At 36.7% G+C, this 12,987-nt stretch overlaps 1 protein-coding gene across 1 annotated transcript; it reads left to right on the top strand.

The window, feature by feature from the left end:
- Positions 1-1,012: 1,012 nt before the first annotated feature.
- On the top strand, positions 1,013-3,212 carry LOC102896607 (zinc finger protein 14-like). Its single transcript, XM_015589224.1, has 5 exons — positions 1,013-1,046; positions 1,242-1,302; positions 1,727-2,408; positions 2,661-2,912; positions 2,997-3,212. Exons 1-5 carry the CDS (start codon positions 1,013-1,015, stop codon positions 3,210-3,212), a joined length of 1,245 nt encoding a protein of 414 aa, XP_015444710.1.
- Positions 3,213-12,987: the final 9,775 nt, after the last annotated feature.

Genomic DNA, 12,987 nt, shown 5'->3' with positions numbered 1-12,987 from the left:
TGTTATATTCATGGGCATATTTACCATCAAACCATTGTGATTTTCAGTGAATGCAGCTGCAATCGGCAACTCTCAACTTGTTCCTCAAGGTCACGTGGCACAGTGTTTTCGTGCAATAAAGAGCTTTTCTGGCATATTTGTTACTGTGTGTGCGTATATGTGCCAGAAATTTGGCTCTAAGCAGCCCTGAGGCACAGGAATATAGGGATTTTGTGGTATAATTTTTCATGCCTTTTTCTTTGTGTCTGAAGTCTGTTTTAATTAACTTCCTAGCCCATCATATCAAAGAGAAAAAGGAAAAATAGCCCATAATGAATATCGCAGAAGTTAAAAAACAATACTTCCCTGCAAGAGTATTTTATTCCACCAACTGCATCTATTTCTAAAGACCTGGGGTACTTTATAGACAATATAGTCAGCTGGAATTTATTAGAAGTTGGATTTCCACTGCTTTCCTGGACTTTCATTTGTGGTTATGGGAATGGAAGAAAAAGCTTTTAGTTCTTCACTTTGTTTTTATTGATTAAATTTTATATAGATTTGATCCTCTGCCTCATGAAGTGCTGAAAATGGTAGGTAATAAGGAGAAGAAAGAGTTTTTCTCACAAGGTACTGATGGTCTTAAAATAATATTTATTTAATTACATATAGCATTTCTGTCATTTTATTTTCCAACATGCTATGGACCCTGCCATTAGAGAGAAATAAGATGTAATATGACCACAGTATAAAAGTGTGTAAATAATTTCCATATGTTCATGATGCTATTAATTTATGAGGCAGTAAATGTAGACAGGGAGTAAGTTTCAGATGACCAGTTATAGAATAAGTGTTTGGGATTGACAGAATCATATGTGACTTTTATAAAAATATTGTCATTTTCACACATCCTACTGTACACATATATTGGATGTTTTAGGAATCAGTGGCCATTGAGGATGTGGCTGTGAACTTCACCTTGGAGGAGTGGGCCTTACTGGATTCTTCACAAAAGAAACTGTATAGAGATGTGATGCGGGAAACCTCCAGGAACTTGGCCTCAGTTGGTAAGGATGACAGAGAATGTCTATTAGAGAACAAGTGTTTTACACTCATCGACATTTTTCCAAGTTTTGAGATGTGGAAAGTTAAGATGTTGATAAATTAACTAGATATGGCAACAGCTAAAAATCAACCTAGAATCTAATAGTTTTTCTCTAATTTCTAATATTTTGGATTTTTTTTCCCAGTCTGCATTTTAGGAAAAAAATGGAAAGATCATGACATTGAAGATCAGTACAAAAACCACAGGAGAATACTACGGTGAGTCACACTCACAATACAAAGTAGTGGCTCATGTGATAATCCCGTTGTGTTATAAAGTCTAAAAAGAAGGGAATAAAACCAAGAACCTTTGCTTTAAATTTAGTTATTTTTAGAAAATTTTTACCAAAGTTTACTTTTTTAATGTGTGACATTAGCTAGTCAGTGTCAAAATAGTATCTTCAAAATAGTTCACTTCAAAATGGTATCAATAAATTTTACATATGAATATTATTGTTTTGATAATAGCAAGGGTGAAGTCTTCTTATAGAGCATTCCTTATATTCAACTTTAAACAATTCAGACAAGGCAAAAAATGTACACTTTTGATATAAATTTTTAAAAGGTAGTTTAAATAACCTACTAACTAATGTAAAATTGATAATAAAGAAATCATTAATGCTGTACTTCTTATTTTTTACAGAAGATATATGGTAGGGAGACTCTTCGAAATTAAAGAGGGTAATCAATGTGGAGAAAACTTCATCTTTATTCCAAATATGAATCTGAATAAGAAAATTACTGGAGTAAAACCACACGAATGCGGTTCATGTGGAAATGTTTTTCTGCATCATTCATCGCTTCATAAGCACATGAAATGTCACACTGGACACAAACATCACAAACACAGAGATAAACCATGTAAATTTAAGAAACGTGATAAAGTCTTCAGTTGTCTCCAATTTTTTGGTCAAAATGAAGGAAATCATCATGGAGAGAAAAACTATAAAGAATGTGGGAAAGGCTATGCAGATAACAGTTTCTTAGAAACACACAAAACGACTCTCACAAGAGAGAAACAGTATGAATGTAAGCAATGTAATAAAGTCCTCAGTTGTCCCGATTCTCATCGAAAACATGAAAGAACTCAGACTGAGGAGAAACTTTATGAATGCAAGGGATGTAGGAAGGTCTTTGGTGATCTGACAGGCCTTCAAGTACACATGCTCACTCACACTGGAGAAGGACCTTATAAATGTAAGGAATGTGACAAAGCATTTTTGTCTCCCAGTTCATTTTGGATACATGAAAGGAGTCACACTGGAGAGAAACCCTACAAATGCAAGGAATGTGGGAAAGCCTTCTCTCATCGCCAAAGCTTAAAAGTACACATGAGACTACACACCAGAGAGAAACCCTATGAATGTAAACAATGTGGTAAAGCCTACAGGTGTTATGGTTCCTTCCAACAACATAAAAGAAGTCACACTGTAGAGAAGCTCTGTGAATGTAAGCAATGTGGTAAGGCCTACAGAAATTATAGTTCCTTAAAAAGACACAAAGTAATTCATACTGGAGATAAACACTATGAGTGCAAGGAATGTGGAAAATCCTTCTTCCATAACCAAACCTTAAAGGTACACATGAGACTGCACACCGGAGAGAAACCCTATGCATGTAAACAGTGTGGTAAAGCCTTTAGATATAATTATACTTTTCAAACACATGAGAGAACACATACAGGAGAGAAACGGCATGAATGTAAACAGTGTGGAAAAGCTCTCAGTTGTCCCAGTTCTCATCGAAAACATGAAAGAACTCACACTGGGGAGAAACTTTATGAATGTAAGGAATGTCAGAAGGCCTTTGGTGAGCTCTCCAGCCTTCGAGTACATATGATTATTCACACAGGAGATGGACCTTATAAATGTAAGGAATGTGAGAAACCATTCATTTCTCCCAATTCATTTCAGATACATGAAAGGAGTCACACTGTGGAGAAACCCTATGAATGTAAAGAATGTGGTAAAGCCTTCAATTATTACTCTTGCTTACAATCACATGAAAGAATTCATACTGGAGAGAGACCCTATGAATGCAAGGAATGTGGGCGAGCCTTCTCCTATCACCAAGCCTTAAAAGTACACGTGAGAGTACACAGTGGAGAGAAACCCTATGACTGTAAATAATGCGGTAAAGCTTATAGATGTTATAGTTCCTTCCAGAAACATAAAAGAAGTCATACTGAAGAGAAACTTTATGAATGCAAACAATGTGGTAAGGACTACAGAAATTGTACTTACTTAAAAAGACACAAAGTAATTCATACTGAAGAGAAACCCATGAATGTAAATAATGTAGTAAAGCCTACAAACATTACACACATAAAGTCCTTTGTAACACACAAAAGAGTTTATATTGAAGAGAAACCTTGTGAATGCCGGGAATGTGAGAGAGCCTTTCCTTGTAAACAGGTTAAAAATACACATGAGACTGCATACTGGAGAGAAACCCTATGAATATAAACAATGCAGTAAAGCCTACAGATTATAGTTTCTTATAAACACATACACACACACAAAAAACATATATGAGAGAAGCCCAATGAATGTAAGATTTGGGAAAGCAGATGTTATCAAAGTTTTTGAAGATGCAAAAGAAATGACACTGGAAAGAAACTCTATGAATGTAAGCAATGTCATAGAGCTTTTATTTCTTATCTAGATTTTTAAATATATAAAGAACTCACACTGGAGAGAAAAATCTATGAATGCAAACATTGTAAAGCCTTCATCACAACCATTGGAAGACACGAGAGTGCACAATGGAGAGACATCATATACATGTAAAGAATATGGAGAGACTTTAGTCATCCCAGTTCCTTTCAAAGGCATTAATAGCTCACTGGGGAAAACATCTCGAATGTATACTGTGAGAATGCCATCAGCGACTCACATCCTTACATGTAAACTTTCACCAAAAAGAAATATAAATGTAAGTAACATGAGAAAACTTGATAGAAATTAATCCACCTGTAATGGTCCAGAAAACTTTCAACATGGAAGAGTTGTTAATAAAGTGTTAAATATATTGTTTATCAGGTCTCTATTTTAAAGTACATCCTTCGAATGTGAATTTCTACTAATTACTTTCAGAAATGAATATTGAAGTGAGATTCTGCAAGTCATCTTCAACAATAATACCTAAGATTAATAGGTAGTGCTTCTCTCTTAAAACAGTTAATAATATTTTTTTAGTTATATTTTGAAGCCCATTGGATCCATAGGTGAATTGAAGTACATTTCTAAAATTCAGTTAGGTTGAATTTTTTTTTTATAATGTCTTATTTGTTTTGTGTTAAGGGGCTCTTGAAATTTGACACGGTGGTTTGTGTTGGGATTTTCCTACTGGCCTTGTGACAGATCTGTAGTTTATTATATATATTCAATCTTTCTTATGACAAAGCTCCTTTTTTAAATAACAGGTATAAGAGCCTTTGTCCATTTTCCATATGTATAAACAGTTGTAATAGTTTTTTTGTATGGCAAGTTTATGAAAGAATATAGTGTTATGTGAATTACTATTTTTATATTTAGGCCTTTGCTTTTTCTTTGCTGACTGTTAGTTGCTGCATAGACTTTAGGAAGAGCCCTGTGACAGGGCAACAAAATCTAGAGCTGGAGATATTCCCCTGGGGGTAATGTTAGGATCTAGATTTTCCAGGATCCGTGCCCTTCAGGGTCCATGTTAGAATTCATTGATAGCCTCACTTGCATGTGATTACAGTTTGATACTAATTTCTGAGAGGTGTAGATTTCCACCAGTGTCTTCACAAGATTCACATCAAGGGCTCATCAGCATGGAGTTTTTTGTAGCCCTCTTGGGTTTACCAGAAAACTAAATCAGTCTTTTCTTCTTAGGAGCATTGTCTGATTCCTTTCTTTAGGTTATATTTGTGTAAGGTCTAATTTGTACAGGAAATACTTTATGTTGTTAATAGTGCTAGTGAGTCCACCCTCCTGATTCACTGTGACGTCTACAGTGGTGCCGTCAAAAAGAATAACATGGGGGTTTCTCTACTACATTGTCTTGACCCAGTCCTTCCATGTGAGAAAACCTTCCACACGTCAGGAAGACTGTGGGTGTTTCCTGTTAGTTGACACTGAATGCATTTCTTCAGTATGTTTTCAGTTATGTTTGATGATATGTGATTAAAACTTGTGCATTTTTTTGTCAAGAGAATGCTTTTGTTGTTTTTTCATCAAAATATTTTTTTAATTTTTAAAATTCAAATGCTAACAATTACAGATACACGCCGCTTAACAATGAGTATACATTCTGAGAAATGCATCATAAATGATTTTGTCATTGTGTGAACATCATAGAGTGGTTCCACAAACCTAGGTGATCTAGCTCACTACACACCTAGGCTGTATGATATAGCCTATTGCTACTAGGCTGCAAATGTGTATGGCATGTTACTACTGTACTGATTACTGTAGGCAGTAGTAACACAGTGGTAAATATTTGTGTATCTAAGCAGATCTAAACAGATCTAAACATAGAAAATGTACAGTAAAAACATGGTATAAAAGATAAAAAATGGTACACCTTATAGGGCACTTACCATAATGGAGCTTGCAGTACTGGAAAGTGCTGTGGATGAGTCAGTGAGTGAGTGATGAGTGAATGTGAAGGCCTAGGACGTGTCTGTACACTACTGCAGACTTTATAAACATTGTACACTTAGGCTATGCTATATTTATTTAAATTTTTTTCTCCAATAATAAATTAGCTTACTTGTGACTTTTTATTTTGTAAACTTTTTAATATTTTGCTCTTGTAATAATACTTGGCTTAAAACACACATCGTACAGCTGTACAAAAATACTTTCTTTATATCCTTCCTCTATAAGCTGTTTTCTAGTTTGTCAAAGTGAACACTCACATTAGCCTAGGTATACACACAGAGTCAGCATCATCAATACCACTGTCTTCCATCTCTACAGCTTGTTCTACTGGAAGGTCTTCAGGGGCAATGACACCCATGGAGCTGCCATCTCCTATGATAACTGCCTTCTTCTGGAATCTCTCCTGAAGTACCTGTCAGAGGCTCTTCCTGAGGAGGTGTCACTCTTTTCAGAAACATGTCTGGTGATTTGCCGAGTTGTTTTTTTTTTTTTAAATCAGATTTGTTTGTAAGCAGATAATGTACCATAAACATGTCTATTAATGAAAATCATTGGGATTCATGTGTTTAGACTTTAAGGATCCTATTGAGGTCTGCAAAAGCTTCTGCTAAACCCTTCACTGTGATTTTTTTTTGTGGGATTCTTTGTCTTCTGTAGTTTTCTTTTCTCTTGCCTCTTCAGCTATGCGTTTCTGTTCTAATTACAACATCTTCTCATAGTCAATTCCTCAGGAGCCACCTGTGGGAGTACCTCAGTGTCATCTTCATCCACACTCTGGTTAAAGTTGTTTGCCATCTCAACCACAACCTTCATTTTTTACAACCTTCTCAGTCTTGGCAAATCCTTTGAAGTCATGTTCTCTTGAGTGTTTTCTTCCAGATGCCATTCATGTACTGCTTGGTAACAACATCTCCAAGCCCAAGCAAGGTTCTTGATGTAGTCATAGATTTAATCTTTTTAGAATTGCATCAGTCTCTTCTCAGTGTCTTCTTCAGTTGTGGCAATAGCCTGGGCAAATGTCTTCAGGTAATAGGACTTAAAAGCTGTTCTAACTCCTTAATTCACTGATTGAATCAAAGAGGTGGTGTTTGGAGGGAGAAACACCACTTTGATATTGGGATGAAGATTACCAGTAAAAAAAGGATATCCAGGAACATCTACAATAATAAGCAAACTCTTGAAATGTAGGTTATTCTCTAAACGGTACTTCTCCATTTTGCTTCCATAATAATACAGAAGGGCATCTTTGAAGAGCTGAGTCATCCTTGACTGACATACACTGGCAATGAGTGCTTACTGATGTGCTCGAAGGCCCTGGGATTCTCACTGCCAGATCACAAAGGGTTTCAATTTGTAGCCTGCAACATTTCCTCCAAGCTAGACTTACTCTGTCCTTAAAAGCCTTGAAACCTGGCCTTGACATTGCCTCCTTATGGACGGTGTTCATTTCCAGAATAAGGAGGTTTACTCTATGTTGAATATTCACTCTGGCAAGTAGTTTTCCTCTACAATTAGCTTATCTAGTTTCCAAAAATTCTTTAGCTTTCTTCACATTAGCACTCACAAACTCACCACTCACATTATGCACTTTCGCATTATGCAATGAATGATAATTCTTGAGTCATTTAAACCATCCAGAGATCACAGTAAATTCAAAATTGTAGTCTAGTCCAGCTTTTTCTTTCAACATCGCAAAAAAACTGTACTCTGGCCATGATCGTCATGATGCCCAGAGGGATAATGCTTTAGTGTCTGATCTTCGATCCAGATCATTAGAAGTTTCTCCATGTCTGATATGGCCCTTCTCAAGTTTTGTTACTCATTGCCTTCAATGAAGCAGATCCTTTAAAAGCTTCTGTCACTTTGTTCTGTTCTTCAAGATTGTAGCTCTGGTGGAATGAAACATTCTGACCAGTGAGCAATAACCATCACTAATTTTCCATGTTTGTAGTAACCAGCTAAATACAAGTTTCAATAGTTGGACCATGAGAGGCTTCTGATTTGTTATGAAGAAAAAATAGAAAGTGAATACAGCAAGAGCACACTCGAAAGAATTAGCTGAACCCATTGAGAAGACAGTGCAGGAATAAACTTGAAGCAATAGCTGATGAAGTCTTCACAAAAACAGCAGAACTTCTTGGCCAGCTCTTAGATAGCTTCAGCACAGGGATGGGCACCAGAAATATCAAATCTTGATTAGAGGCTTGGACCTTTCAGCCCCAGCACTCAGCATCTAGGAGAAGATAGAGGTTAGAGATTCAGTTAATTACCAATGGCCAATGCTTTAATACAGTGTGCCAATGTAATGAAACTTCCATCAAAATCCTTAAAGACAGGATTTAGAGGATTTCTGGGTTGGTGAACATATCTAGGTGCTGGGAGGATGTGGAAGCTCTGCTTCCACTAACACCACCATCCTACATTGCCCTATGCATCTCTACCTTTTGTCTGATCCTCAGTTGAATCCTTTATAGTAAACCAATAATACAGTAGTCCCCCCTTATCCATGGGGGATACATTCCCAAACCCCAAGTGGATGCATGAAAACTTGGATAGCACCAAACCCTATACAATTTTTTTCTTAAGTCTAAAATTTTCACCTTTCCACTTGAAACACTTTACAGCTTTTTGGCATAACTGAATTGCCAGCATCACTACTCATGCTTTAGGGGCATTATTAAATTAAAAGTATTACTTGAACAGAAACATTGCGATACCTTGATAGTCAATTTGACAATTGAGATGGCTACTAAGTGACTAATGGACAGGTAGCATATACAGCATGGATGCTGGACAATGGGATGATTCACATCTGGGCTGGATGAATCAGGACAACGCTACTCAGCACACAATTTAAAACAAATTGGTTTTTTCTGTAATTTTCCATTTAATATTTTTGGACCACAGGTAATTAAACCACAGAGAGCAAAACCGTTGCAAAGGGGACACTACTGTTAAGCACTTTGCTGAGTTCTCAGAATTGTTTCAATAAGTTACCAAACCTTAGGAAGAGTCAAAGGAATCTACGAATTTGTAGACAGTTTGGTAGAAATGTCGGTAACACAAGCACCCCATTTATGGCTGGTATCTGAATCAGGAGCAGTGTGTGGACTGAGCTTTTAATCTGTAGAGTCTGGTATAAACTCTGGACAGTTAATGTTAGAATTGAAATGAATTGTTGGACATCTACTTGGTGACAAATAGTTGCAAAGTGGTGTTGGAACAGACATTGTATATTTGGTGTCGGGGTGGGAAAAAAACTACCATCTTTATAATGGCCACATCTTTTAGAACAGAAAAAGCTAAGAGTAGACTTAAGTTGGCTATTTCCCACTCCCCAGATCAGTTAGGCTCTGGGAAATTTTCAGTTACGCTTTTGTGAAATATATTGTTTTGAGGACATGCCTTATTAAGAACAGAAGATTCTGGGCACATTTTTAAATGACTTTTTTGGTCTCTCTTAATTTTGGAGACAACAGTTTACCCTATGATCTCAATTCTCTGATAGAATTGGTGCTTTTAAGTTTCTTGGGATTTTTCTTCTGAGGACTGGAAGCTAGCTTCTAAGCTCAGACAACAAACCAGAGACAGAATGTCTGACTCCTTTTTTGATGTTTACTGCTGATGGCTTTAAACCTTCATCCCTCCTTCCTTTGCCTGTGCCTCACATCTGTATCTGGTGATAAGAAAGCCTGGGTGCCCCTTCCTTTGGTTCTGGCAAGTGATTGAATCCACAAGAGGCCCTGCTCCTGTGCTGAACTTTCACCCTAGCCCACCCCCAGGCTCAATAAAAAACCCAGGCCCGGCTCCTTTCCCTGCTCTCTCAAGGCATGATCCACCTGCTTGAGGGCCTATCCTGCCCTCCCCAGACACTCCCATTATGGAAGTCCTAAACCTTTTCATACCCTCTGGGTGTGTGTGTTGTAATTGGGTGAACTAGTTCATCACAGGAGGCTCTTTCATGTGTTTATAGAGAACAGACCTTTGTTACTGCAGCCGAAAATAGCAGGGCCAATTGACAGCAGTGAGGTCCCTTTGGGACTAGATGTCCTGTTCAATGCCAAAAGTCAGATTTTTTCTCAAAGTGGATTTACCTTTGGCATCTTGGGTGGTGGGAGGAGAGAGAGGCAGGGTTCATGGCTTTGAATGCCAGAATCATGGTAATGGTTTTGGCCAGAACAGTGGAAACACCCACAGTGAATGCAGCTCCAAATGTGATCTGTCGGAGATTGCAGATGGCTGTGTTGGGATGACCAATGAAGAGCAAGGAGCACAGAAAGCACAAGAGGAGGGAGGTGAGCAGGACATAGCTGAGAGCTAGGTTATTGGCCTCAACTGTGGGGGTATCTTGGTGCTTCACAAAGAGCCACAAAACCAAGTTATGATGACACAGAAGCACAGAGCTGTGCAGGCCAGATCCATCACCAAAGAATCTTCGAAGGCCAGGAAGGTCACAGCCTTGGAGAGACAGCAGTTTCTCTCACTGTTTAGATACTCTTGGGCTGGGCACTGGGTACGCTGCTCTGCACCTGAAGAAAAGGCAGACTCAGTATTTCAGTTTTACGAGTTCTCACTTCTGACCTGTTTAAAAAATGGTCATTTTTGCTGTCTTTGTGCATATAGATGTCTCTGATTAATACCCAGACACACCTAATTAAGTTTCTATAGTTATATCTTAGGAAGAATGCTTTCAGCTACATGTTAAGACTAAACAGTCAAACTGGATCTTCAGCATAGGTGGGTCTTGGCTGAATCATCCTGTGGTTCAGTGATGTCACCAAGAAAGTGGATTCTTCCTAGCTCTTTTCTCTGCTGTCTCTAGTGTCCTCCTCATACTAAATATTTTACTTCCATGGTTTCTGATATTTTCCTGGGGCAAAGTTAAAGGTTTCTTTATTCACACATTGAGGAAGAAACTTCACCTAGCTCTTGTGGGAAATGTTTTTCATCATTACTCTACTTTCTACTGATTTTTTTTTTTAATGTATAAACTTGATACCTGGTAGACCAAGTCTTTCCTCATTCTACTTTTTCATTTTTTGTGACTATTCTTGTACATTTTTTCTGTATAAATGTTGAGAATGTTTTGATCAAGTTAAACTAATTTGGATTCTGAATGGATTTGTATTCCTATTCTACATTTTTGGAGATATTTTAATTGATATTTTAATCATGGAAGCCTAGGGTGAATATTTTTTAACTTTTAATTCATTTACTTTAAAGCATGGTTTAACTTTTTTTTTTTTTTTTTTTGTAGAGTGGCAGATAGTAAATATTTTCAGCTTTGCTGGCCATAAGGTCTCTGTTGAACGTACTGCTGTAAAGCACAAGCCAGCTACAAACAATATGTAAATTAATGGGCATGGTCATATTTCAATTATATTTATTAAATAAGTTGGGATTTTGCCTACTCCTCCCTTAATGGACTTATTTTTCATAAGTAATCATGCAGTAGTACAAAATTCTAAAATAATTAGAATAATTAATTCTTATTCACATTTCTTTTACCCAGATATCCATTCCTTCTTCAACAGCTACTCTTGGCTTTTATCTCTATTCTTCCCGAGACATGCTTAGAACACATGAATGTGTATGTTATGTATAGTCTTGTGTTCTGTTTCTCATTCTGTTTTGCACACTTATTTGGCATTGCACATCCTTCAGTACATTCATGACAAGAGGAATAACTTTATTAGCTTATTCATACCTGAAAATACCCATTTACTCTGCCAAGTGATTGAAACCTAATGATTCCAAAGGTTAGATGATTAGAATTGCATAGTATTTATAGAAAAATTCAAAATATATTTTTTATATTTTAGAACTTAAGAGAATTATTTAATTCTACATTTTATACTTTACAATAACTTCTTTTGTTTTGATATATAACTCCTTGCATTATATCTCATGTAATGACTACTTTTAGAGTTTCTCAGTTGTGGCTTTTATTAGGATGTTGTGTCTTCATTTTTCTTTTTTCTTTTTTCTTTATTTTTTGGTTTTTACATGTTACTCTCCCCTACTGTGTTACAATATTCCAAAAAGTAGGGTCCTGGACTTAATTATGCACACTTGAAATCTTGAACAGTATTGAGAACCTGATACATAAAGCAATAAAATACTTCTATAACAATTTATATGTACTTCCTTTGTGCATATCATGTTGGTATGAAAAGTATAGGTCTCAAGCTTTCAAGATACCCACAGGTTGCCTTGATGATTACATATGTTATAGTTCATCACAGACTTTAGCATGATCTACTGTGATATCACAGAATGCTATCTTCTCATCCAGCCCTGGGTGGTAAAAAAAGGCGTTCATTGCAATCAGTGCCACTGTGGAGCCTAATAGGTTGATCACAACCAGAGCAGTTTACACATCATGGGGTAGCAATAGTGATTATAAAATGTATCTATTGAAACACTGAGTGAATGTATGAATCAAGGACAATGGTGCACAATGACCCCGTTGCCAATCCCCTTGGTTTCCTCTTTAGTGAGAAATATTTATGATATAGAGTTATTATAGCATAGTTGTGTATTTTCTACCTGTCTGATTGGAAAATTTTCTCTCTGGGAGAAAAGACACAATTAAAGCAGCAAATGGACTTTCCTTCCTGTGGAATTTTCCTGAATCCTGGAACACAGCTCTAGTTACACACAGATTGAAATGTCTGCCGGGGGAAAAATTATTGATCATAATTTTACACATTATTAGTAGCTTTGAAAGTATGTCTATTATTTTTTGCCTCATAAGAGAGAACTTTGATCTTCAATAGAAGGTGATTACTATGCCTCCTCCCAACCCCCACTTTGTTGATATTACCTAGACATCTAATTATGAGTTAATATGGTTATCAGTCCTCTTTTAAAGTTTTAACAAATATTACCAAGATATCTGATCACTTTTATTTTGTAAATAAATGTCAACATCCCCAAGGTTTTTCTCTCCTTGGATTACCCACTTTATCCAAAATCTTTTCAACACAGGTTTCTGTGTATTAATGACACTGAGAACTTGTATGCCTGAAGATATTCTTACCATGCTTTAATATTTGGATGGGTAGAACATTTTGGGTTCTAGATAAAAGAACCTAATGAGGTGACAATTAGGCACGCTACTGAAAATATCTACTTAAAACAATAAATATGGGCCAACAGAGAAGCCACAAGAATTTTTTATGACCCATCGTGTATAATCTAGTTCTGGGCTCTCGAGTCCAAGTGTGGGACCAGTTTTCCAAAAATTAATGAAATATTATGGGTACAAAGC

Source organism: Pteropus alecto, unplaced genomic scaffold (assembly GCF_000325575.1).
Source record: "Pteropus alecto unplaced genomic scaffold, ASM32557v1 scaffold304, whole genome shotgun sequence".
Taxonomy (NCBI): Eukaryota; Metazoa; Chordata; class Mammalia; order Chiroptera; family Pteropodidae; genus Pteropus; species Pteropus alecto.
The sequence above is the reverse complement of the archived record's forward strand: the minus strand, read 5'-3'. Positions and strand labels throughout refer to the sequence as shown.